The sequence below is a fragment of the Onychostoma macrolepis genome, chromosome 17 (genome assembly GCF_012432095.1).
Source record: "Onychostoma macrolepis isolate SWU-2019 chromosome 17, ASM1243209v1, whole genome shotgun sequence".
Lineage (NCBI taxonomy): Eukaryota > Metazoa > Chordata > Actinopteri > Cypriniformes > Cyprinidae > Onychostoma > Onychostoma macrolepis.
The window spans coordinates 17,793,173-17,820,866 of record NC_081171.1 but is presented as its reverse complement, the minus strand read 5'-3'; the positions used below and the strand labels follow the sequence as shown (position 1 = coordinate 17,820,866).

The 27,694-nt window shown below is 34.9% G+C and overlaps 2 protein-coding genes across 3 annotated transcripts in view; one reads left to right on the top strand and one right to left on the bottom strand.

Annotated features, from left to right (window-relative positions):
• ltk (leukocyte receptor tyrosine kinase) overlaps positions 1–11,769 on the top strand; it is a 51,061-nt gene extending 39,292 nt beyond the window's left edge. For both annotated transcript variants that reach the window (XM_058750444.1, XM_058750445.1), the window contains 13 exons: positions 848–946; positions 1,962–2,114; positions 2,212–2,325; positions 5,520–5,706; positions 7,063–7,153; positions 7,247–7,311; positions 8,369–8,498; positions 8,722–8,819; positions 8,982–9,074; positions 9,182–9,283; positions 9,529–9,663; positions 9,770–9,860; positions 10,589–11,769. In XM_058750444.1, coding sequence (XP_058606427.1) covers positions 848–946; positions 1,962–2,114; positions 2,212–2,325; positions 5,520–5,706; positions 7,063–7,153; positions 7,247–7,311; positions 8,369–8,498; positions 8,722–8,819; positions 8,982–9,074; positions 9,182–9,283; positions 9,529–9,663; positions 9,770–9,860; positions 10,589–11,548 — 2,318 coding nt within the window. In that variant the 3' untranslated portion in view covers positions 11,549–11,769. The remainder of the gene's footprint in view (positions 1–847; positions 947–1,961; positions 2,115–2,211; positions 2,326–5,519; positions 5,707–7,062; positions 7,154–7,246; positions 7,312–8,368; positions 8,499–8,721; positions 8,820–8,981; positions 9,075–9,181; positions 9,284–9,528; positions 9,664–9,769; positions 9,861–10,588) is intronic.
• Positions 11,770–15,230: 3,461 nt separating this feature from the next.
• Positions 15,231–26,913, bottom strand: itpka (inositol-trisphosphate 3-kinase A). Its single transcript, XM_058748936.1, has 7 exons — positions 26,131–26,913; positions 21,548–21,647; positions 20,611–20,824; positions 19,138–19,342; positions 18,064–18,162; positions 17,552–17,623; positions 15,231–16,821 (listed from the first exon to the last, which is right to left on the bottom strand). Exons 1-7 carry the CDS (start codon positions 26,569–26,571, stop codon positions 16,618–16,620), a joined length of 1,335 nt encoding a protein of 444 aa, XP_058604919.1. The 5' UTR covers positions 26,572–26,913; the 3' UTR covers positions 15,231–16,617.
• Between the last annotated feature and the right edge of the window lie 781 nt (positions 26,914–27,694).

The window sequence follows — 27,694 nt, the reverse complement described above, 5'->3', positions numbered from 1 at the left end:
CTGAGGCTGCATTTGTATGATCAAAAATACAGTAAAAACAGTAATATTATGAAGTATTATTACAATTTAAAATAATGTATATTGATATATCATTTATTTCTGTAATGCAAAGCTGAATTATTTAGCAGCCATTACTTCGGTCTTCAGTGTCACAGGATTATTCAGAAATCATTCTGATATGCTCATTTCGTGCTCGCGAAACTTTTCTTATTATTGTCAGTGTTATAATTGTTGTGCTATTTTCAAAAGTACATAATTTATTTGAAATATTGAATTTATTTTGTAACACTATATATATATAACACAAGAAATGACTTAACTGTCACTTTTAATCATTTTATTGTGTTTGTGTTCTTAAAAAATCATTTAGATTTTAGTGTATATAATATGGAAAATATTACATTTTAATATTATTAAAATTAATAATATTAAATCGTATATACCTTTATGTATTATGTGATATACCAGTACATTGCATTATGCTGTATAATTCATTTTTATTGCAAAAGCATATTTGATATTGTAATTGAAAACATGGGAGAAGCCTCAAGCTACATTGTTTAGATCATAGTTCAAATGTTCTGTTCAAAGTTATTATTGACCCCTTGCTGTGAGTTTTTACTGACACGTACTGTAAATCAAAGATCTGTTGTCAGTTTTCACAAAGACTTGCTTTGTGAGGCAGATGTTTCATTTTAAAAAGAAGATTATTGGACAGCCATTGTTAAATCGTCACAAGTGCATTTGCAGCCCAAGTCTTTTTTTTATTTTTATTTTTATGTGGATTGTTTGATTTAAGGATTTTTTTTTTAATTATTATTATTATTTTGATGTCACTTTTGCCCAGGTGGTGATGCACCCCTTCTTGATGGCATCACAGCAGATGGACAAGATGGTATTTCTTTTGTTCACCCCATGGGAAAGATATTTCTTCAACCACTTGCAGGTCAGGCTTTATCTAATCCCAACTGTCTACAATGATGTACAGTTTTTCTCTTAAATATACATACCCCTTACAACTGTTAGATGTTTAGCATTTTTAAGAGCGAGATAACATCTTAAATAAAAAATTATAGCGTCTTAAAAATCCACAAATCCAGAAACAGTCACTAAACTTATAAGCAGAACTGTATTTGCAGATATGTATACACACACACACACACACACACACATGTATGTAACCTAGAAAAAATCTGAAATAAATCCACCAGTTGTTTTAGTGGTTTTCAATACAATGAATATGTGCTAACACTGATTGTTTTTCTCATAGAAGTTGGCTGTACTGAGAAAACAGGCCACGCACACATTCACAGTGATTCAGTAATAACCATGAAATTGAGAAAATTTTACTCGTGGTAGATAATAGAAGACCTTATGTGACTTATTGAAGTTGGCGCCACTCTTTATTACTGCAAGTGTGTTTTGAGTTAAAGGGCCAGAAGAGGACTAATTTTTGATATTACTTCATGATAACATTCATTATTAAGTCATTAACAATCATTATAAAATGCTTAACAGATTAGTTAAAAAAAATTCAGGAGAACTAGTTGCTAGCTAATTTACCAATTATTTTTTAAGCATTATATAATGTAATCATTACTATAAACGCTGTTATAAACTATTACCTTTTATCTTTAATTATGAACTATTTTTAAGTAGACATTAGCAATAATATTTAATAATGTTTTGAATATAATATTTTCAACTGTAAATTTTAAATTTACAGCCGAAAGTTTATTTTGGGAATTGATATTGGCATATAGAGTAAATGGTATCAAAGCAAAAACTCATCAAACTTTTTTTCTTATTTTATAGGGACTTTAAACTTCTGATAATTTAGTTGTCTTTTTTCATTTTATTTTTTTATTTTTCTCTCTTTTTATACAAGAATACGCCCTAAACCAAAGCACTGGGTTTTGAAGCAGTGTTGTGCAGTACTGATGTATTTGTGTATGTTCTAGCTATGGAAAGTCATGGGGAAGCTGAGATCGAGGTGTATCTAAACTGCAGCCACTGTCAGACCCAGAGCTGTAAGAGAGATGAAGATACCAGACTCATCCTCTGCCTGTGTGACAGCGACGAGGTTCTTGCATCAGACAACGTCACCTGCTTAGGTACCTAAACAGCTGGTGTCCATTTGCCCTTAAAAGTTTGTCTATAAAAGCGTGTTTGAAATATTTCTAATTCACCACTTCCTTTGTCATCCTCCAGTTGTTTCATTGGGCTCTGTGGCAGATAGACCCCCATCTCTGATATTTATCCTGGCAGTGATTGCGTCCACAGTAGTCACGGGTGTCATTCTGACCTGTGTCAGCCTCACGCTCAGTAAGAGACTCTTCCAATTCTGTGTCAATTCTGTGCCCTCCACATTCCATCGTCTCTGACATGCTTCTTTTATCTCCCTATGATGTTACAGGACATAATTTGTCTTTGTAAAACTGCATTTCCTAGAAGAGCAAATTCAGGGGAGTTCAACATCAGTGCTTTTAGATCTGGTAGGAACAGTAATTATGAGAAAGAGTGGAAATGATAATTATAACCAGAGTTATTGACTTTAGTTTTTTTTTTTCATACCCCTCAATTATTTTGAAAGTACAAAACATTGGAGCCACTGGGCATTAGTGTTTCATCATTTAAAAAACCTGAAGAAATTGCTTACAAAATGTGACATGAGCAAAACTGTGACACTAGGGACAATTATGTGGCCAAATTTCATGCAGCACTTTAATACTGTGGGAAAGGGCTCAAGTATCAGTGAAAATTGACATATACACTACTGTTTAAGTTTGGCGTCAGTTACGTTTTTTTTTAAATACGTACAAATAAATTCACCAAGGAGGGATTAAATTGACCAAATGTTACAGTAAAGACATTGATATGCAATTAAAAATGCTGTTCTTTTGAACTTTGTTCATCAAAGAATGCTGAAAAAATGAATCTAGTTTTTTTTGTTTTTTTCAAAATTATGAAGCGGCACAACTGTTTTAACATTGATAATTGTTGCTCAGCATTTCTGAAGGATCATGTGACACTGACGACTGGAGAAATGGCTGCTAAAAATTCAGCTTTGAATAAATTACATTTGAAAATGTATTCAAATAGAAAACAGTTATTTTAAATTGGTAATAATATTTTGCAATATTACTGTTTTCACTGTATTTTTGATCAAATAAATGCAGCCTTGGTGAACATAAGAAACAAACATTTAAGAATCATAGCAACCCAAACTGTTGAACCATATTGTACACAGGCTAATATGGATGACATGAATCTTTCCAGCCCCCAGCCCCTTTTTTTATGAACAAATGTGTATTTCAGAAGCTTTAAGTCATGCTAAATAAGCTAGCTGTCAGTTAGGCCTCCAGCAATATTCACATATATTCGCTTGTTTCTTAATTCCTATTATTCTGTGGTTGCTCTTGCTGTTAATTTCACACTTACTGAAAACATGTTTCTTTTAATATATCTTGAACAGTGTGTTTTTAATATTTGTACAAATCACTTGCTTGTTTTTTTATCTAACTACTGTTTGTAGTGTTGCACAATACCCCGTAAAGGAACGAGGAGGGAACTAAAACAGGGACTGCTAACCTTAAAACATGGCCTTTGAAATAAATGCATATAAGTAAACAATTAAGCCAAATTATTTTCAAAAACTAACTGCAGTCTCATTTATTGGCTTTTTTGTAAATGTGCAGACCAGTATCTTAACTGTAAGTGCTGCTATTTAACTTGTATGTTTTGTACTTGCAACAACATTTTATGCTTAAAAAGGTTTATTTTCCAGTACTGGACAGTGAGGGAATATTGAGGGTGTCATGATGCACTGTCCCTATAAATGTGAGCGTCTTGTGGAATAATTTTTCTTCAAAAATATTGGTTAAAATTCATAATACTTTCATCGTGCTGGTGACTGTCCAAAATACTGACCTTTGAATGAAGCTCTTGTAAAGGGAAACTAAAAAAAAAAATCCTTGTAGGAGTTTTTATATCAAAAGTCAAAAGCAGTGACTTTGGGATGCATCGAGATTTGTGATTATATTGATAATTACTTTATTACATTTAGGATATGTTATTTACTATAAATAGATAAAAAGGATGTGGTAACATATATGATAGCCAATATTATAAATAAATATTTTATAATATTGCTTTTTCCCCTAACATTACAATTAAACATGTTATGCTTAAATGAAAACTGTAGGCATTAAAACATTATAATATGCAGTAGAAGCTTTGCATAGAAAGAGTATATTTTTGGAATAGAAGAAGGAAATTACTTGCTTTTATCATCACCTTAATCTGGCCATTGTCAATAAATAAAGACTATGGCACTTTACAATAAGGTTCTAGCGATTATCTAAGATTAACCAACAATGAGCAATACATTTTGTTACCTGTAGTTAGCATTAACAAAAGCTTTTTGTTGTTTATTAATGTTAGCTCAGGTCCATTGCATAATCTTAACAGATACATCTTTTGATTTTAATAATGTATTGGTGAATGTTGAAATTAACATTTACTAAGATGTTTTTCATTGTTAGTTCATGCTCAATTTCCCAAATGCATTAAATGTGACTGAGATATGCCTTAAACCAAAAGTCTGTCACAGTGCTCTAACTTTATGTATATGCTATGGACTCTTATTTCTATAAATGCTTTATTTTTTTATTGAACATGCTTAATATCACATATCCTCCTTATGTTTGATTTAAAAACATATATTGTTTGTTTGACCATGCAGTGCACTAACTGTAAAATTCTGTGCCATGGCTTTTGTATGTATTTTTAAGATAAATAAAGACTTGTCATAACACAAATTCCCAAGAAGTGAAACAGACTTCTTAAAAGTTTTTTATTTTGTATTTTTTGCACATTGTATTAAATTTTCGGCAATTTACGTGTACACAAAATCATCTCAAAACTCAAATGCAAACAGCAGAGCGAGGTCTCTGGGTTCTTAGATAGCAGAGCTCCACTGGACGCTAATTGTGTGTCTTCCCCTGAGCTCTCCCCCATGCAGGTTGGTAGTCTTTGCTCGGGTTTCCCCCCTCTCACCCCTAATACCTGGTCATCTTCCTGCCGGCTTCGCTTCGCGCCACTGCGCCAGCAGCCCGACGGAAAAAAGGGACCTCTCACCTCCACGCAGCGCCCTCCCCAGCAGACTACCAACCTGCATCGGGGACATGGGCAGCCTCCACTGAGGGTGAGTCCACCCTGCCCGATCGCTTGCTGACAGGCCCAGAGCTTCAGTCCTCACCTGAGGGGCTTTTTTGGTTTTAAAATGCACAATTTTTGTCAATTCCATGGGGAGAAATAAGTGCACTTGGTTGTTCTGTTTCTTTGAGAAAATTACCATCATGCTGAAAGCCTGTTGACATTTTTAGGATACATCACTTTCATCTTACACAAATCACACTCTGAGACCAGTAATTATGCAAATTAAGCAGGTGGAATTATTCCTAAAGAGAACTTCCTAAAATCATGATCACTTTTGCTGTGTTCTTGTCTTTTTGCAGTCTATTACCGTAAGAAGAACCACCTGCATGCGGTCAGGATTCGACTACAGAGCCCAGAGTACAAGCTTAGCAAAATCCGCTCGTCCACCATAATGACTGACTACAACCCCAACTACTGCTTTGCTGGCAAGGCGGCCTCACTGAGTGAGCTGAAAGAGGTTCCACGCAAGAACATCACCCTCCTCAGGTATCTATATGATAACATATATATTATCCATAAGTACATATTATTGATTAACTATAAGATTTTTCAAATGTTCTTGAAAGAAGTCTCTTAGCAAGACTGCATTCATTTGATCAAAAATGCAATAAAAACAGTGATATTTAATTCAGATTTTGATTCAGAAGTATTATTGGAATTTAAAATAACATTTTTTTTAATATATTAATATACTTTAAAGTGTAATTTATTCCTGTGATGGCAAAGCTGAATTTTCAGCAGCCATTACTCCAGTCATTAGTCTCACATGGTCCTTCAGAAATTATTCTAATATGCTGATTTGGTGCTCAAGAAATATAACATTTCTTATTCTCATCAATGTTGAAAACAGCTGTGCTGCTTAATATTTCTGTGGAAACCATAATAGTGTTTTTTTTTTTTTTTTTCAGGATTCTTTGAAATATAAATCTTTTTAAATGATAAATATCTTCAATGTGACAACATTTAAGGCATCAATGCTAAATTAAAATGTTTCTACTGAACAGTAGTGCATAATAGATCATTCTGAGGCTTTAAAATGTACTTTTTCAGATTTTGATGTTTTCTTGAATTTATTCTTTAAGACTTTTTTATTAATATAGGTTAAAGTTATTTATAAATATTCTACATTAATGCTAATTTATATAAAACAAGTAAAAAAACACAGTGGTTTATGCAAAATAATCTTGGTTAATGTATGACATTAACCTAGACTAATACATGCTATAAAAGATTTTTCATTTCTAGTTCTTGATACCTAATGCATTAACTGATGTTAACAAGGTTAAGATGGTTGGTATCCGGAAGATTGCTACTTCAGTTTCTACAATAAGTAAACTGTGAGTTATCACAGGCCAACACTGAATCTGCATGCACAGAATTCCATGTTACATTCTGTGAATTCAGCAGAATTTGATTTGAAAGTCCTACACATCCGCTGTGCATTGTACGTTTGCATTATGTCTGTGCACTATGGTTTATTATGGCTAATTTGTAATGCTCTCAGCTCCATTAAACACATTAATTCTGCAAAATTTCACAAATTGCCTTCAAAGTTAATGAAAATATAACCCCAGGTTGTGCTGGTCCTGTTATTAGTTTAAATAATGTTCTGGGTTAAATACAAGTTGAGCTCTATTGACAGCATATGTGACGTGCTGTTGAATAACAACGAACAATTATGTTGACTTGTACATAACTTAAAACAAATTTTAGTCTGGAAGTTTGCAATATGTATCGCATTCAACCCGCAATATTCCTTTAATATTCTGTGATGACATGCTGAAAATGAATCCCACATTTAAACATGTGAGTAATGATGCTGTCTTGCATTTTTAACTATAGGGCGTTGGGACACGGTGCCTTTGGGGAAGTGTATGAAGGACAGGTTTTGGGTATGAATGGAGAAAACACAGCCATGCAGGTTGCTGTAAAGGTGAGTGTTCCCAGATCTGCCTTTCCCTTTGAAACCGGTTTCTGTTTTCTCTTAATTGATCCTGTGTTTTTTCTCTTTCCATCCTTCTGACAGACTCTTCCAGAAATCTGTTCTGAACAGGATGAGATGGATTTCCTAATGGAGGCTATGATCATGAGGTATGCTTGGCTGTAACATACACTCACAGCACTGCTCTGGCTGCACATGTGTGCGACAGACAGAAAAAGACATTGTCATTCCAATCCTCTGCTCTCAGTCAAACTAACTGTAGGCTATGAAATCTGTTCCTTTCTTTTAGAGCGTTTGTTGCGATTAGCGGGTTCACATCTGTTGTTTGTTTTTGAAGGTTTGACATCCATTTAGTCAAGCAGCAGATGTTTTCTAGTGATTCATAGTCTTCTGAGCAAACTTTAGCTAATGAACAGCATCATATCCTTCATATGCATGGGCTAGATCGGTGATTCCCTAAAAGCGGATATTCCGATTTGGCTTTGTAAAACTGATTATGCTTAATAGCATAATATAACATATTATATAAAATTATATTATTCTATAAAATCATATCAAGTAAAAATGTTTATATAAATAACTTTACATAAACATTATTAAACAAAACATCAAAGTTGTTAAAAAGTTATTTTTTAATTTTTTTATTTATTTATTTATTGTTAATTCCTTTACACATTTTGTTCCTTTTTGAATTAAATCCAGTATAATATCAAGAACTATTATATGGTTACTAATTATTTTACTGGTATAATATCGAGCTTTATTGATGGGATTATGGGGATATATACTGTATATGACAAAAAAAGTTTGAAAAAGTAGCTTATATAATTCATACAGTTTAAAAGTGTTATGATATAAGAAGAAAAAGTAAGTGTATTTCAGTAATATGGACTACAAGATCTGTAAAAAGTATCCCACTGTTCAGTACAGCAGTTTAAACTTTCCCAGAGATCTATTGCCCTTCATTTCAAGATGCTTTGTAATAATAATAATAGTCTACAATGTGCATAGTATTAATAATAAACCAAGATGAACAAAATAACCTAAACATTTTACATTACAATAACTGGAACACAGTCAAATATTCATTTGAAATGACCCAATCACTCAGTTCTGTCATCAACTGTCACATGCTGTGAGAGTCAAGTTGACCGTTGTTCTGAATAGTTCATTTGGGTTTATTTCTTCACTCTTTTGTGTGTGCAGTAAGTTCAGCCATCAGAACATTGTGCGCTGTATTGGCGTCAGTCTGCAGATCCTGCCTCGCTTCATACTGCTGGAGCTCATGACAGGAGGAGACATGAAGACTTTCCTCAGACTAAACCGACCCAGAACTGTGAGTGTTTGAGTGTGTAGACATCATGCTATCCTCCGTTTCTCAGTTAGCACTCATTTTTGCTGTCATTTGTTGCTTTGCCAACATGTGTGGAACATACTTTGCTGTAGAAAACAACATAATTATGAATAATAAATTCTGTTTATAATGAAGATAAGCACAATTTTAATACAAAACAATTTACTAAAAGAACTTTAAAATGTACAATCTTGTCTTTCCACAGAATCAGCCGTCTTCTTTAAGTATGCTGGAGCTTCTGCATATGGCCAGAGATATCGCACTTGGCTGTCGTTATCTAGAAGAGAACCACTTCATCCACAGGTGATTTCTCAAAGCCAAACCTGACTGAACTTTGCCCTAAAGTAGCCTTCATTGTCTTGATAAGTGGAAAGGGCTCTTCAGTGAATATATGGATGTCATTAACTTACTGCAGCCTTTAACCTTGATGTCTTCCACAAGTCAAGTGTGTGTGATGTGTTTCAGGGACATTGCAGCACGAAACTGCCTTTTGACCTGTCCTGGTCCAGAGAGAGTGGCTAAAATTGGAGATTTTGGGATGGCTCGAGATATTTATAGGTGCTTTCATCAAACTTCTTATCTAACATTTAATACCTGTTAAGTATAATAATGAGGCATTGATTAAGGCATTTATAGTTTTGATAAAGGAATGCTTTGCATTGCAGGGCGAGTTACTATAGGAAGGGTGGCCGAGCCATGTTGCCGGTGAAGTGGATGCCACCTGAAGCCTTCCTAGAGGGCATTTTTACATGCAAGACTGACACCTGGTAATAACAGTTCTGCTTTACTTAAAGACCTTTTTAAAGAACAATAGTTTTACATCAGTGATTAATGCTTTGGGCTGTTATGCCAAGATTCAGGTAAAATACATTTTATAGGTATAATATATAGTAAATTATTAATTAATATCACTCAATTTTTGTTAAATATTGTATATTTATAATATAGAATTAGAGCAGAGACCTGAGGCCAGACATCGTAGTTATTACATGCAATTTGTCTCCATCTGCAGGTCTTTCGGGGTACTGCTGTGGGAGATTTTCTCTCTTGGATACATGCCTTATCCCTGCAAGACCAATCAGGAAGTGCTGGAGTTTGTAACAGGTGGAGGTCGTATGGATCCTCCTAAGAGCTGTCCAGGCCCTGTGTAAGTAACAATAACAGCTTTGAGAATGGATCTTGGGCATGACTTGAACTTACATAAATGTAAATGTAAAGCTATAAAACATTAGTGAAATCTTGTTCTGTTTTAGTTATCGGATCATGACACAGTGTTGGCAACACTGTCCAGAACACAGACCAAACTTCTCAACTATTTTAGAGAGGATCAACTACTGTACACAGGTATAACAGAGTCAGAATTTGACAGATTTAGATTTCAGTATATTAGGTGCTATGTTCATTTAATTTACTTAGATGAGAAGTTTCAAACTTTTTGCTGTCAAGGTCCACCCTTCCTAAAACTATATTATTTTTTATAAACACCCATGTTTACAGAAAAATATTAAGCATAATATTTTAACACATGTTTCTAAAATTAGATAATCAGATATCTTTTCAGTAAATATTATTCTAAAATAGCCTTGTAACCAGTGTTATTTTAGTATTATTTATATACTTCTAGTATAGTATTTATTAATATTTAAAAAAAAAAAAAACTTTTATTTTTATATTTTTCATTTTAATTCAGTTGAAGTTGTTTCATGTTTTTTGTTTTTTTCTATTTAGACTTTTTATTTCAGTTTTATTTTTAGTAATTGTTATACTTCAAATAAAGCACATGTATTTCAGTTTCACATTTTTATTTTATTTCAATTTTGTTTTAATTTATTAAAAAAGTATTTTTAATAGTTATATGTAATGTTAACAAATCTGCTTATAAACCCCAGTGGCAAGGAGAAACTAAAAAACACTTCTTTTTCTTCACAAAACTACAAAACTAAAATGTTAATTTCTTAATCTTAAAAACTTGAGATATCATCAGCATAAAATGATCACAATTATTATATGAACAATAATGAAAACCCCTCACTTTTTCATCACTCTTCGTCACACATTCTATGATCTGTCAGGACCCTGATGTCATCAACACCCCTCTTCCAGTGGAGTATGGTCCAGCTGTTGAAGAAGAAGGCGGCACTGTGATCCGTCCTGAAGGATCAGGCAGTATGACCCCTCTTCTAGTGGCCCACTCTATGTCCCAGGAAGCTTCCCCTCGACCGGACATCACCAGTGCAGCCCCACAGGCCCTCAAACCTACTAAGCTACAAAGACCGGTCCATCTCGCACAGGAAGTGGGCACATACCGAGAAACATTGGAGACTTGTTGGGCTGAGCCGGTTCCTGCTCCTGGAGGACAGTGGCTTCAAGTCCCAGAGCACCGCCCGTGCTCCAGGAGTAGTTCATCGTCAGGCAGCCAGAAGCTAAAGAACAAGACAAAAAACCTTTGGAACCCCACCTACGGTTCCTGGGTCCTGGAGAGTTTCGGGCGAGGGAAGACAGTCCTTTGCCACACCCAGTCCATGCCTCTGTCTTGCAACTCCACGTCCATGTCTGTCCCGTCCACTACCTCAGAGCGCATTAACCCTGGAGTAGAAGTTAATGCAAATGTCTCGACATCCCCACCTCTGTCTGCTGCATCCTCCCAGACCACATTCAGTCCGACGGGGACTTCCACTTGGAAGGGTCCGACAGGGGCTACAGGCAACTCGCTCGCTGCGGTTATGGACTTGGCGAAACTCCAAAGCTTCCCGTGTGGCAATGTAAACTATGCGTACGACGAGCAGAGCTACGAGACTGAGAGTTTGCCTGTAGTTGTGTCCAAATCTGTGGAACCCAGCACCAGCTCTTCAGCTACGTCTTCACTGGCTGCCCTCGGCCTGGCCACAACATTTACCCACAAACCACTGGTGAAGCGCCATGCTAGCTACGGACATGAGGACGTAAGGAGGTACACCCAGTCTGAGAAGCCCACGAGGGACAGGGATTCTGGCTTTTCCTTGTCTGAAGACCTCAGTGTCACCCCCGTGTAGCATTGAAGAACGATCCGACTGAGGAAATGCCTCATTTTTTGGTGTTATTTTGTTTTTATATTTTATTGCAATAACTGCAGTGGATTAGCTAGAGGCGGAATGACAGGTTAAGGCTGGAATACGCTTCACGACTTTTAAAATCTGAATAAATTTTAAAACACTAGGCATCGTACACTTAAAGGGACAGTTCACCCAAAAATGACAATTCTGTCATTAATTACTCACCCACATGTCGTTCCAAACCCGTAAGACCTTCGTTCATCTTCGGAACACAAATTAAGATATTTTTATTGAAATCCAAAAACTTTCTGACTCTCCATAGAGAGCAACACAACTGAAATGTTTCCAGGCCTAGAAACATAGTAAGGACATTGTTAAAATATTCCATGTGACAGCAGTGGTTCAAACGTAATTTTATGAAGCTACGAGTATACTTTTTGTGTGCAAAGAAAACAAAAATAACAACTTTTTTCAACAATTCTTCTCCTCGTCATCCCGTCCTCCACCATTATGAAGAGTTCCACGTTGCATTGCTGTCTATGCAGGGTCAGAAAGCTCTTGGATTTCATCAAAAATATCTTAATTTGTGTTCCAAGGATGAACGAAGGTGTTATTGGTTTGGAACAACATAGGGGTGAGTAATTAATGACAGAATTTTAATTTTTGGGTGAACTAACCCTTTAATGACTGAAGAAGCAATCAAATTTTTTACCCTTTTTTTGCATGCAACAAATTTGATTGTCAATAGTGTAGTGAAGTATGTAGCAGAGCTCACACCAAAGTCACTTTCAAACCAAGCAGTTTTCTGTCGGTCAACATAGTGAATCTAGGTGATAAACTTGAACCTGTTACAAAATGTGCTTGGGAAATCTTTAGCCCTTGCTTGAAATTCCTGATCGAGTGGATTCATATTGAAATTGACTGGACTTCGCCTGCTAAAAACTTTGCAGAACAACTCCAGGACAGTGTGACCTCACCCTGAAGATCACAAACGATCAGACTTTCAAGTCATTCCAAAAACAACAAAGTCATGCAGAAAAATTGCGGCTCATTGATGGAGATGCATGACGAATAAAAACAACGTGTTCTAAAATTGCCTTAAAATATCAAACATGTTTGATATTCTCCAAATGGAATGGAATCATGCACTGAAGCTAAAAATTCAGTCTGTATCCATTTTACACTACGCAAATTTCTGCGAAATCTGTGACTGCCAAAATCTGCAGACTTTCGGTAATTTGTGTCATCCTCGTCCAGATGGCGAATCGGGGCAAAGATCTGAGAAAAAGTTGTGTAGTGTATTCCAGCTTTAATTACTGCCAGTTGGAAACTATGTGCGAGAGACTACATTACATTATTTCTGTGTGGTACCAAAGACATGAGGAGTCGCAGCTAATTTACCATTAAGAGGCGGCTCTCCTGTAAATGGCTGATGGTTTCTATGGAAACTTCCACTTGGCTAATAGCAGCCCTTTTACACTGGATTCTCATCTACTGTCAACACTGTGAAAACACATGATGTTCACTTTAAGGACCACATGAAATGAGAAGTCCTTTTCTACTGATTAGTCATAATTAGCAATGAATATATATGTAGGTTTAGATGTGCTTTATGAATTTGCATTTTGCAACTGGTTTTAAGTGTATATTACAAGAAGATCCAAAGCATGTGCAGACTCCACACAAAAGGAAAATCGTACTCCATGCCACATAACAATCAGTCACAAAATCTAGTAAAACTGATTTGTTTTATGTAATTGCCTTTTTAAGTTATTTGAGTGACTTGACGAACTTTAAAAGAAACACAAAAAAGTTTGTCTAAAAAAGGGATGGTTCACCAAAAAATGAAAATTGTCATTATCAATTTGCTCAAGTTGTTCCAAACCTGTATGACATTTATTTTTCAATGATTTTCAAAGTGGTTTTTGTCCATACAATGAAAGTCAATATGTTGTTTTGGACTGCCGTAGTTAATCTGTCTGTATTTTTTCCTCATTAGAAAGTCATGGAAATGCTATTCACCAATATCCACCTAATTTTTCCCATAAGAGCCATTGGCAAACTGAATGAGTCTGGCTTCCAGTGTCATTCGCTTCCAGCTATTTTTAGCTGCACAAAACAGCTAATTTTGCTGCTTAATGTTGCAAACTGGTGTGTCTTATCATACTGTTTTATTGTATTATCTTAATTATGAACACACTGATTTGTAGTGCAAACAGTTTTAGCATTTACTTTCGTAATTCACAGAAAACGGCTTACCCCGGAAATATGACAGAGGTCCATTGAAACACAAAGTATCTTCTTTTGTGTTCTGTAGGAGAAAGTAAGTCATATAGATATGGAATGACAGGAGCTGAATAAATGATGACTTTTTTCTCTTTTTGGGTAAACTGTCCCTTTAAAGCTTAGCACTATCACCAGTAACTCAGAGGTACATTTAAAAGGTGGCAGTGTGTTGCCAAGTATTAGTAATGCTGAAATGCTGAAACAGCACCTTTAATCTCAGATCAGGTGGGCTGTACTGGGTGTTTTGAGTAGAAAGTAGCATCAAGGACCATTTATTTTGACTAGATTTAGTGTTTTGTTCTTTGTTTTGTCTGCTGTTAGTTTTGAAAAATCAACCACAATTTACAAACAGTATGTTGCCTTTTCACTGAGGGTGTGAAATGTTGAATAATTGTGAGGGCTTCACAAAGGTGTTGCACTGCATTGAATGTGTTAGAAGTAAATGAGGCATGTGAGGCGGAGTGTAATTGTCGTGGCAGAGATTATATTGATTTACATGTCGATGCACTCCTCTAGGGAGCTGTCAAAAGATAACCATTTTTTGCAAATTTTTTTTAGTATCTTTCCCTCAAAAATAAATAAGTAAAAATAAATGCATTTTATCTTTAGCTACCCTAACTGTAACTATGTAAATCACCTGCAGGCAAATTCTAAGTATTACAGCAAACACAATCACAAACCGCATAACACCTCAGTGTGGTAATATGATGCATGAAAAGTTTGATTTCGAGACAATTTTTAGGTATTACTAATTATTTTATTACATATTGTAGTTATTAGGTAAATAATGTTTTTTATGTGACAATATTTATATTTGTGTGCATTTATTAGTTATTTTAGTCAGGGACTGCTGAGAAAAGCCGTATGCAAATTTAGAGACAGATGAGACTGAAGTGTATTAGCACAATCTTGCATTTATTTTTGTCTTGTTTAACCATTTAAACATTTCATATTTCGACTGCCTTTTAAAGAGCTTACTTTTTCTTTTTTTTGTATGATACTGGATAGAAGGGTAGAAATAGTTTTACTTTAGCCAGGAAAATGAGTGCTGTATTCTTGGATTAATATTCCTTTCACACTGAACTAACCCTTATGATATGTAGCTGTAATATTTAATCTCAGTTTTATTGGTGTTTGTTTTATTATTATTATTGTTGAGGTTATCACTGCCAATTTTCTGCATGTGTCTTGATTTTTATGGAAGACTTTGCAGGGGTTCATTTCTAACCAGCCAGACTAGAGATGAACATCATATAAAGTGAATTTTAACGTACTTGTATTACCTGTATTTTTGTTAAAAGATGGACATTGCTGCGTAATAGCAAACCTTAAATAAATTGTTTTTGACTATATAATCCCTATATGAAAGACTAAAATGAATTTCAGAAATACAGAATGATTTTTGAGCAGATGTTTTATTTGTCATAAACATACTGCACAGGGAACACTGTAACAAAACTCACCTGCCTCCCCCTAAACAAAATAGTGTCACTAGGTTAAGTTTGTCTGATAATGAAACACTTTCAGTGGTGTGCAGGTATAGAAAATTTCAACCCAAGTTCTTAAACCATAAAACCAGTACAATATAGCCATAAAATCATCCGATGAATTTTTAAGACCACCCTTGATTGATCACTGCAGTCCAAGCGATTAATATCATCCTATTGTACTATAAATGTACTAGTGTTGTGCATCATTCACATTGCATCGCTGTATATTTGTTATACATAACACACTTCAGTGAATGTGCTGCACCTACTGTACACACTAGTTTGATGGTACTTTAAAAACAGTCAGTTGTGCAACGTCAATTTGACCCTTTGCAAAGACCTGCCCCCCTTAGTTACTGTTGCTATGTCCAACATGGCATGCTAGTCTCACGCAGTGAAAAATAGGCTACATCGCCGAGAAAAGAGGAAGCTGACAACGCGCCGACAGACGAGACAGAGAAAGTTACTTTAGGTATGAAACAAAGTCTCAGCTTTCAAATTTTGTCATTTTTAAAGAAATTCAAACAATAGGCCTACGTACCGTTTTGTGGTTCTTTAATGTGTCGCGAAAGATCGCTGTAGCGCCTCAGTTCAAGCGGCACATGAACCGATCATCTTGTCATATTTACTAGTTAAAGCATGAAATAAACATGAATGAACATCAGAAGGTATTTTATTTTAACCACGGAAAGATCTCAATATACACCGTTTTTCAAGTTTTAGTCCACTGACATTAATACTCTCCTGCCTGATGAAATAAGCAGATTTGGCAATATGATTGGTCAGATCGCCTGTCAACAAAGCTCCCTGTGAAGGGTCAGTTGTTTGACTAGTGTTTGCTGGGCCTAGACATGGAACAATGTTACATAAAACTAACCTTGATTTTGTATTATATGAAGTGCTCAGAAATAAACAATTGATTTTGATAGATTCCAGCATGCAAACCCAGGCAAAAAATTGGACAAGCTTGACTGATTTTGCTTATCATCATCTTAAAAAGTTTGAAATGCCTACGCTTAAGTGCTTGAAATTCATTTTGTAGGCAAATAAAAATTGTACCCTCATGTGACCCTCAACCTTTTTTGTTGGACTTTGAGAAGAGTAACTATAATGCATAATGACGACAAACAAATTATCACTTTTAAAACCATGTTCATGGTGAAATGCTTTTACAGCTTAATACTGTAAAGTAATGGACTTTGTCACTGGTAGCCTCCCTATAATGCACTGCATAAGTGTCTATCAGCATGCCGTTGCTGTCACTTGGACAGTCAGAAGTTTGCGGTAAGAAGGTCACTCCCTGGCCAATGAGGAAAGGGTTTGCAGAAGGTTGTCCAGGCCCCATAAGTATCCGTCTTCTCGGTTGCCCTCCTCCCAGGGTCTGTAGTGATCCAGGTTCTGTCCATCTAGGAGAGGTGTGGTCTTGCCAAAATCAATGAGCCAGACTTCAGCTCTCTCTGTGTGATCGTGAATGAAGAGAAGCGAACTCCCAATTACCTTAAAGACATGAAACATTTTTGAGGGGAGCCATATCATACGTAAAAACAAAATAGCTTTTCTATTAAAAAGAACCATTCATAAGATTTTTTAATGTTTATGAAATTCTTTTATACTTAGCAAGGCATTTTTTTTAAATCAAAAATATAGTAAAAACATTAATATTGTGAAATATTATTACAATTTAAAATAACTTTTTTGAATATGTAATTTATTTATGTGATGGCAAAGCTGAATTTTCAGCAACCATTCAGTCTTCAGAGTAACATGATCCTACAGAAATCATTTTAATATTCTCAAGAAGCGTTTCTTATTATTATTATTATTGCTGAAACCGGTCGTGCTGCTCAATACTTTTGTTGAAACCATGATGCATTTTTTTTCAGTTCAACAGAAAAGCATTTATCTTTAATAACATTATAAATGTCTTTACTATCTCACTTTTGATCAATTTAACTACAGTACAATATAGCATTAATAATATGGTGCATAATATATCAAATTAATTAGCTAGATACAATTTTTGAAAATCATTAACAAGTCAATTATTTTTTTCACTTTTTATGCTAATTAGATATTAATTGTAAATATATTACAGTACTGTACAGAATTAATAAATACTATAGTAGAATGTGTAGTATATATACTTGTTAGACATTAATATTAATTGGAAAATTGCACAACTAAGGTAAGACTCTTTACAGAAAACAAACAAAATCTTGTATTTTACCTCATGTTTGTTGAAGAACTCTGAGGCCTTCAGTGCCTGTTTAATATCTTCAAGCCTTGTAATATAGGAGTTCTGTTAGGTAGGTGAAGGAGAGGAACACAACATTGATATTAAGTTCACTAGAATTATGCTAAAAGTTATTTTTTTTCAGCATTCACTGGAGTGAGGCTCCAATTACACAAGGGCACCTACAAGGTGTTTAATTTCAGATTTTTTTCTTTTGAGGCTTTATATCTTCCTTTGCTTTACATAATATATCCTTTAAATGTAACAATCTTAAACCATAGAGACCCTATACTGAACAGATGAGCATTTATGACACTGTTTTAACTGCCTGATGGGAGCATCACAGAGTAAACGATATCTGGCCTTTTTACATCAGAAGTATATATTCTGGATATAAACTACTTAAGGTGTTCATTAAGCCACAAAGAACATTGTTCCATTGAAATGTAGGTGTACATGCATTATATCACAGAACAGGTTGGTCAAGTTCTCAAGAACTCACGCACAATTATGTTTTTATTGCCTTCGACGAAGTCCTTAAAGACCTGAATGACGTCTTCCTTTGACCGGGTCTTTTTGAAGTCTGTATTGCAGGATTCCCCTCTCTGAAATAAGAAAACAATGTATTGTATTGAATGTAAAAGGGAAAAAAGTTAGATAAAGAGCTTTTACTGACAAAATCAGCAGGTTGAGGATAATACAATGTTCCCATAGTCATAGAAAAACATGGAAATAACCGAAAATTTTAAAGTGAGTGGGAACCTTGTTAACGTCCATATGCTCTCAGAAAAGGTACAAAAGCAGTCACTGGGGCTGTACCTCTTTTAGGTACTAATATGTACACTTTAGGTCGTAATATGTACCTTTAAGGTACCAATTTTGTACCCTTTAGGTACAAAAGTGTACCTTTTGAAAAGATTCCGTCCCAGTGACTGCTTTTGTACCTTTTTTTTAATTATTTTTTGAGTGTACAAAACATCAGTTAATACGTTAAAAATGATTTCTAAATGATCTTAAACTGATTTGTGGTAGTAGTACACACAAAATAATAAAAAGAAAAAGAATAAAATTATTATATTATTTTCTATAGTTTTATTAAATGTATTTATTTTTGTATTATTATTTATTTGATCTATTTACTAACATTATAGAATAATAATAATTCATATTAATTGTATTTATTTATGTATTTAATCATTTAATATGAAGTTGTATTATTATTTGTTATTAATCATAGAATATAAATAATATTAATGATTGTATACACACACATGTTTAATAGTTTATGAATATATTATTATTATTATTAATTTATAATAGTAATAGTTTGTTAAATGCAAATGTTTTTATTTATATTAATAATTTCTTATTAATAGATGTATTGTTATTTATTATTATTAGGTATTATTAATAACATTTATAGCTAGTATTAATAGCTTTATTAAATTGATTGATTGATTTATTCATTCATTTATTTAACAATGTAACCTTAGTACAATTTTCAGCGTCTGGTTTTCAGCTGAACTCAAATTCTGCTTGCTGTGAACAGGCAGGCTGTGATTTTTAGGCACTGTGGCTACCTTAATACCCTCAATGCGGAAGCCCAGAGTGTTAGTAGAGCTGAGACTTTCTCTCCACTGCATATAGCGTGGTTTGGTAACAGCCCTCTGTTTCTTCTCCTCCGCTGAAGGAGCCTCACTGTCCACCTCCAGCATCTTATTATACAAGTCTTCACGCAGCTTTGGCTTCACCCTTGCTCGCACCAACTCCTCCTCCAGATATGTCCTGAAAGAAAGAAAGGAAGTAGATTTTTAAATAACCTATTGGAAAGGTCAATTAATCATGCCTGAAATGTTAATTCAGTCATCAGCAGGTTTTTTTTGTTTTTTTTTTGCAAGCTTGAACTTTACTTGACTTCCTGTGTGAGAAGAGGAAGTCACCAAGGGACTCCTTGCACAAAATGTCTCTCAGTGTGTAAAAGAATGCGTGTGAGAAGGAAGCCCTCAGGGACGCCCTGTGTCTGCCTCGCTAAGTGTGCATCTAAGTTTTGACTGCATGTGCACAGGAAGTGGTTATTATTGTTGTGTGAGGGCCTCTCTCTCTCTCCTCATGAGCTCCACCCATCGCGCTGACAGGATGCAGGCCAACAACCAGAACAGGTGTTTCAGCAGGCACAGTGAACCTGCCATGCACAATATATTAGCATGACTATAAAAAGGAAAGAATTACACATTAGCAAAACAAGTAATATTTTCTATATTTAATAACAATTATTTTAATATATTATAACTATATTAAAAAATTTACATTATGTTAATATAATTAATAGTATATTTTTAAATATTTGCACTGCTCTTTCTATTTAAAATGCTGTGACCTTTCTATTATTTAAAGAATCCTGACGAAATGTATAATGGTTTGCACAAAAATATTAAGCAGCACAATTGCATTTAAGCATTAAAAACAATAAAAAGAAAAAATCAACATATTAGAATGATTTCTGAAGGATGATGTGAGACTGGAGACTGGAGTAATGGCTGCTGAAAATTTAGCACTGCATAAATTACATTTCAAAATATATCAAGATAGAAAACATGATAGTCATTTTAAACTGTAATAATATATATTAATATTTCAAAAATTTAACAAAACAAAAAAACAGCCTTGGTGACCATAAGAGACTTTAAAACACTTAAAAATCTTGACAACCCTAAACTTTTAAAAAGTATTGTATATCATTAATTTTATAAATGAACATGAATATTATTTTTTTTTAATGTAGGTAGTTAAGTTTAAAGTGATTTGCATAATTCATTTGGTTTGCATTTTATTTGATTGGGTGGTTCTGTGACCTTTCAAATTCTTTTCAAATTGAATTGATCATAAAGAAAAGGTCAAACTTATGAAGCTCTAAATGTGATTTTCCACATGCATTCCCTTGATCACTTGTAAACATTATTATACAGATACATCATAAAAATTTTAATACAAAAGAAAAAAAAAGAAAATTATCTGAGTAACGAGTCCATGAAAAGTAGCACCCATTTCTCTACCTCACTCCCATCTTGCAGTCCATGACGTTGGGCAAATCAAACTTGGCCAAAAGGTCTTTCATTTTGAGAAAAAGCTCTCCGTCTCTCTCGACCACACCATAGTAGCTGGGCACGAAGGAATGTAAAGCATCCTCTTTCAGCCTCTCGAAACACAGCTTCTCATTCTCTGAGAACTTCTTCAGTATGGAGCCCTCATCCCCTGCTTTAAAGCTGCCTGGGCAGAAACACAAACACAGACAAAGAATGACTGGAGTCACTGGAGCACATATAATCAACACTGAGCAGCACAGCCAGTCAGCCAGATCTTAGTCAGGATGTGTGCCTTAATCATCTGTTAGTGAATATGAATATTGCATGATGACCGTGCACACATGCATAGTGTTGAAAAGGGTAAATAATTTATGTTTGATATCTGAAAAATAATTTTATACGTACACTGTTATGGTTTTTGGCATGTGAATATGCATGAATCAAGTGTTATCACATAACACTACACATAACCACTTCCCTAAAATGGTATCAAATGATTGTACTTCCTCATGTATTGAAAAAAAACCCCTGTGCTGTTTACAATAAAACAGCCAGAAGACATGAGCTAAAATCAGTCGCATTTTTGCCAAGGCAGCAATCTGATGGATATGATTAATGACAGTACAGAAATAAATAATGTCCAAAAAGAAGTTAAAAGCTGTAAATAAAAGCAAAGCTACATAAACATGTGTTTTACCCTATTTTTGATTTTTAATTTGCATACAAAATAACTGCTGTCTAAAATAATAACTAAAGAACAAAAAGCATATTCAAGTCTAATTTGGTTTTAATAAATTGCTGTCCCATATGCATTTACCCCGGAAACTGTGCAAACTGTGTAAATATGGAACTGAAACATAAATTTACATTGGACTAAAATGTGCAGCTTTTTGGGGGGAGGGTTTACCTTTATGGCCTGCTAACTGAACCCAGGACAGTCGTCTTCGCTGTGAGGTCAGTAAAGGGCAATTGACAATAGTCTTCAGCTTCCACCAGGCATTGCTTTGCTGGAACACATTAAAACATAATCATCCATGATTATGAAATAAGTGCATTCAATATTTCAAATACTCTGCTGTAAATACAACTCGACCCTTGACCACCTGACAATAAGTCTGAGATAAAAGAAGTATGACCAGTCACCGAAACCAACTGACAGTATTTCTTTCAACACTGCACAATGTTCCTTAAGTGTGTGAGACTGAGTCATCCACACATGGTCTCAGTTGGAGCTGTGAAGCTCTGTGATCTAGCACTTCAGCCCATAACATAGACGTCTGGTTTGCTGCCCATTTCAAATAAGCATTCTGAAAAACATTTCTGTTCATTTGAGGAGTACGGTTTGCACAGCATGCTGTCTCTTTGCATGCTGTGAGCACCTTTTATTTTGATAATGTGACATAATTCCAATTGAACCAGGTGAACCAGGAGATCCAATTCTATCCACTTCCAAATAGAGTCAATTCTTATTTAATTTAGATTTTATAGTCATGATGTAACAGAACAGCGACAGATCTTATCGTCTATATTGTGACGTAAATCAGATTAAAACAGATTAGTACAAGAAAAATGCAGGGCAGGACTTGGCTCTATCTATCGCTTGTTGACTGGATGGAGGCAGATCTAAATATAACCTTGTAGTTGTGATTGTAAAGGTTGTTTTACCAGAAGACTGAGTTCATTTTGACTAGAAATTGTGAGGTAAAAAAAAATGCATGGATGATATGGTCACCATAATATCAATAACAAAAAGCTGCTCGATTATGGCAAAAAAAGTATATATAGAAGTATATATAGAAGTTACTTATGCTCATCAGCAATATTGTGAAATATTATTGCAATTCAAAATAAGTTTTCTATTTTAATATACTTTAAAATACAATTTATTCCTGTGATGTAAAGCCGAAACAGTTGTGCTGCTTAAAATATTTTTTTAGATTCTTTGATGAATAAAACATTAAAAAGAAGTAGTAAAGCGATGCTTTTAATTGGTTCTCTTCTTTGAATTTGCAGTGCACCACATTTGCCAGTTACATCGGTTGTCGCTGAAAGCCTGTCTGAGAGTCGCCACCATGGCGAGTGATAAAAATGTGTTCCAGTGCTGTGCTTTAAAATTCAATTATTAGAATCTTAATTCAACTTATGAAGGATTTTGAAAGTCTGACAGTAGTCAGTGTTAAGTACAACTGCCCTGCCTGCTTTAAATGTTTGAAAAATGTTTAAAAACACTCATTATAATTGTAGAAAAGTAACCAAATGTAATCAGTTATATTACTTTAATAACACAGTTGAAATACTTACTTGTTACATTTTAAATATAGGGTAACTTGTAATCTGTAACCTATTACATTTCCATAGTAACCTTCCCAACACTGTGTACCTTACTGAGATAATCACCTATCACAGTATTTTTTGTTACTTAATAAATATTATATATTTTTATCAGCAGTAAAAATCTATAAATATCTCTTTTTCTTAAGTGCACTTTGTGTTGCTCTAGTTACTGCGTTTAGCATTCATATGGCAGAAAAGCCCTTAAATTCTTCTAACAAAGAAAATTAAATTAAATCAAACATAATTATTTTTCTCTAAATTGTAAAAACTAAATGTAAGAAAAAAAAACCTTTAGGAAAATGAATACTGCAGGTGTTGAAATGCTAAAGGTGTAGCTGATGTGCAGTGTTTGTTCTTCCTCTTGATTTGGAAAGAAACATGTTTGTTACTGTCTACCTCTGCTGATGTGCTGATGAAGTTTGCCAACATAGGTTGAATTCACCCTCCGGTACAAAAGATGAATGGAAAACCTTTACACTACAGCGTGCAGCAATTATTATTAAGCCTTTAAAATGGATGTAGTACATAAAACTTTGCTTTGGGGGGGTTGGACAAGATCCAGAGAGTACATCATATATAAAGTCAAGCAGACTGCGCACGGCCCTGTATAAATACAGAGAAAAGCCATAAACCAAAGGCTATGCCCTGCACTATGCCTGAAGCTGTGCATACACACATTTTTAGCACACCCATATCTAAATATTGAACTGGACAGTCATGCAGACAATTCAAACATTATGGTGCCAAGTCTCAAACAACTACCAATCACGTTTTAGAAAACTGACATGTTTCTATGAAAACATAAATATCTTGTCTTATCTTTGTCTCTTTGCTACTAAAAATGACATTTTAGTAGTAAAAAAGTGAAAATATAAAAGCTGGCCATGACTTCTTTGGTATCTTGTATTTATTAGTTAGACAAAAAGACACAAATCAGTTTTACCATGATTACATGTTGAAGCACATTTTTACTACAACAGAGGATTGTTCGTTTTTACACTGCCAATCTTCTTTTGTAGTAAAAATGTGCTTCAGAAGAAAAAAATGTGAATAATTTCATATGTGAGTAGTAAAATCCGTAATATTGTAATCACAAGAGTTTCTAAAACTGACCTGAGCTGCTCTACCATCGAACTGTGGGTGGAAACTTGTTTGTGACACTGTGGCTTCTGCTTAAATGTCAAGCGGCAATGAGTTTGTTTTGATACAGGCTGATAAAATGAAGTGTTTGTCACTGTATGTGTTTTCCTTCGCAGAATAGGCGTCTAAAACAGCCCTGCGCAAACATTCAATTTATAAGCTCTTGATGGTTTTTTACAGTGTCATTGAGCTTGACTTTTATTGGGCCAAAGAAGATGAACATTGATCAGTTCATTCAGTGCAAGATGTGTAACTTTCTGAAAAAGAAAGAGTAGATGCTATGCAGACACGGCGTCCAGATTTACAGAGACAAAATGTTTAAAGTACAATGACAGCGAAGGCCTTCTATGGCTGCAAATGAGCTTGAGGACCACAAAACATGAAACATCCATTCAGAATAATCACATGGCAGAAGTGAGAAACAAAACAGAGATGATCAGTTAGATTTATCTATTAAGTTAGCACTTTGTTAAATATATTACTTCTACTTTTTAATTTAGTCCTTAGTCCTTTAATTTACATTCACCCTTATTTGGCAAATGTTTCTATTCGAAGTGAGCTTTAATGTATTCAAAGTAACTTTTCCACCCACTAACTGCAATATTTTCGAAAACATTTGCAAAGGTCATCACTTTGGATTCACTTCTGTAACAGAAATTACAAGCATATGAGTATGTATATGAAAAAAAAAGGCTTTGGCACATAGCGGTTAAGCCTGTTGAGCTTGTTATTTTAACACTCAAAGTGCTGCCAGGTTATTAAAGCTGCACGCCTGTGATATTTGCTCAAACTACACTGAAGACGCTCAATGCAAACAAAAAATAAACAATTCCGATAAAAACTTCGAACAGCCTACTTTGTAAACAGTGAAGGAGAAACATATCGATCTGCTATGGATGGATGGATATTTCCGTTCTATTTTTTAGCTACTTACTACTGTAAATATTTCATCAGAAAGAGCACACAAGAGCCACCTGATACAAATCTAGCCTCAAACGCCACATGTCGTGTCACAGCAGTTTTGAACTGGCAACCCAGTGAACAGACATGCTTTCACAATTAGGAGCAAGTACAGACAAACAGACACCCACACAAACATACCATAATCATGACTTTGCATGAGCTCTTTACAGCTATCGATTGAACACAAAGCTGTTATTGGATATGCAGATTTCAATCAAAAGTTTTCTAATGCCTCAGTCATGAATACAAATGAGATTCCTCGAGATACAGCGACAGATATCAAAAGCCTCATTGGTAACTCAAGAACAAATAAAAAAAAGATTTCATAACTTTCCAAAAGACAGTTCCTCATTACTACTCTCATGTTCTCATGACGGGTTTCGAATTGTCTGCTTTTATTTTAAAAAGAGATCTGTAAGAATAAAGAGCCCATAATTTAATTCTCTCTCCAGAAGTCTATATTTACCATATAATAAATGAATCACAATTAAATAATTATTATTTCTTATACATCTTATAACTGTCAGATATGTAAGTCATATGTTCACTTACTCAAATATGTGTTGCTCTAGAAGTTGTTTTGTATGTGGGTTTTAATTTTTAAACACCTATTTTAATGAGGTCAAAGCCCTAGTTTTGGTTGGGAAAAGAAATTATATATATATATTTATATTAAGCTGACATAATATTAATTATTAATAATTGTTGACCAAGACAATGTATATATTTTTGGTGTTTCATTAAAAAGTCTCATTACAGGATGTTAAATGTCAGTTTCAAATGTGACAACTTGCCCCAGCCTGATAACATGACCCACTATTGCACCAGGTTATCACAAAATATCAACATCTGCTTAATGCTTATGATTCAATGATACTAATGCAGTAGCTTTTTTGCAGCCAGGAATGTAATGTTGACACATACTGAAAAATATTCACGAGAGTAAAAAGTGCGACAGTTAGCCGCTTTTACTACAACACCTGCCTCATGGCCACACAGCAGTTCATGCCTTCTTTATTGATTATAGCACGCGCGAATGACTACATAACTTACCTCTCCTGAGTCCACCGAGTCGCCCAAATGCTCGAGAGTCACGATGCCTTTGCTTTTGGTCTCGTTGTCGCTGAGGATGTCATCCTCCGACTCGTCAAACGCCGTGGAGGAGCCGTTGGAGGAGATGGAGGAGTTGGAGAGTTTGCGGCGCAGCTGTCCGTTGACCTCCTCCTCCAGTTCCTCCTCAGTGATCTCCCGTGAATCCCCATCAGACGTGATGGTCACCTGCGGCACTAGGCACCCTCTCCCCGGTTTACCGTCGGAGAGAAAGCCTGCTTGCCCACTGAACTGTTCCGCCATCTGTGCTTGATCATCACAAATCTCTGTGGATGAAAAGTTTCCTGCGCGTCCTCCTCCTCCTCCTCTCCCTGATCCGTCGCAAACCGGAGACGAACGGGAGAACACCGCCTCTCTCAGCGACCTCCGCCTCTGTTTGGGCATCGAGGGGACAGGAGGGCTCAGGTTATGCCACCTCTGTCCGAGGGGCCACACGCACGCTGCGATAGAGAGTCGGGGGCCCCTGAAATTAATCCAGCGTGTCAGAGTCTTTATTTCCAGTAAGTTACGTAACAAACGATCTCCATCCAGATAACTTTGTTTGGTTTAGCGCGAGTCCGTGGACGCACATTCACAGCAGGGAGCCCCTGTAAACAGCGCTCGAGCTGAGTGAACACACATCTTCCGCATTTGAGACGTTTCCCCGCTCTTCCTGACTTTTAATTTGTTTGACTTTTGCTTGATAGCGCATTTCCTTATCCAAGTAGTATTCGACCATACTGCTGTTTATTGTGTATCGGGTAAACCTTCACTTTATCCATCTGAAAAATATAAAATATCACAATAACAATGAAGACATTGTTATAGTAAAAGTAAAGATAAAGTTATTCAAAGTCACATTAATTACTAGATTTAATTCAACTCTATGTTGAAATATCTATACAACAATGTTATAAAGCATCATTTAGTTTATTAGATTTATCAGATTTATGTTCATAACTAGGCCTATATGTCAAAAACAGATTAAATACTGTTTAATTTACCTTTACCTAAAATATTCTCATTATGGTTTACTATATTTTTTTATGCTGTAATTCATTCATACATGTTGTGGTTGTCAGAATTTTACAGGAAACATACAGTGAAACAAGCATTTTGGTGACTGTGTAGAAGCTGCCATTAAATTATATAATACTACCAAACTATTGGAGCAATAAAATCTGGTTGTTATTATAAAATGTAGCTTACTGATAATAAAACTGATGTATAATTAAAGGTCACATGATGACTTAAAATTTCATCAGAATTGCCCTTTCCAGTAACTGTGGTCATACAAAAGCAAAACACATAACACACGGCACAAAAATAATGACATAAACATCAACTAAATAACACAAAACATTCCATAAGCAGACAATTTCACCTTAATGCATGCATATACGTTTTTTTTTCTTCTAAAAACATTATAGTCAACAATATTTTGCCCTTAACCACATTGATTTATTAAATATAATTTTCTCTGTAAATCAGAAAATAATTCTTACTTTTAACTTTTAAACAATTTACT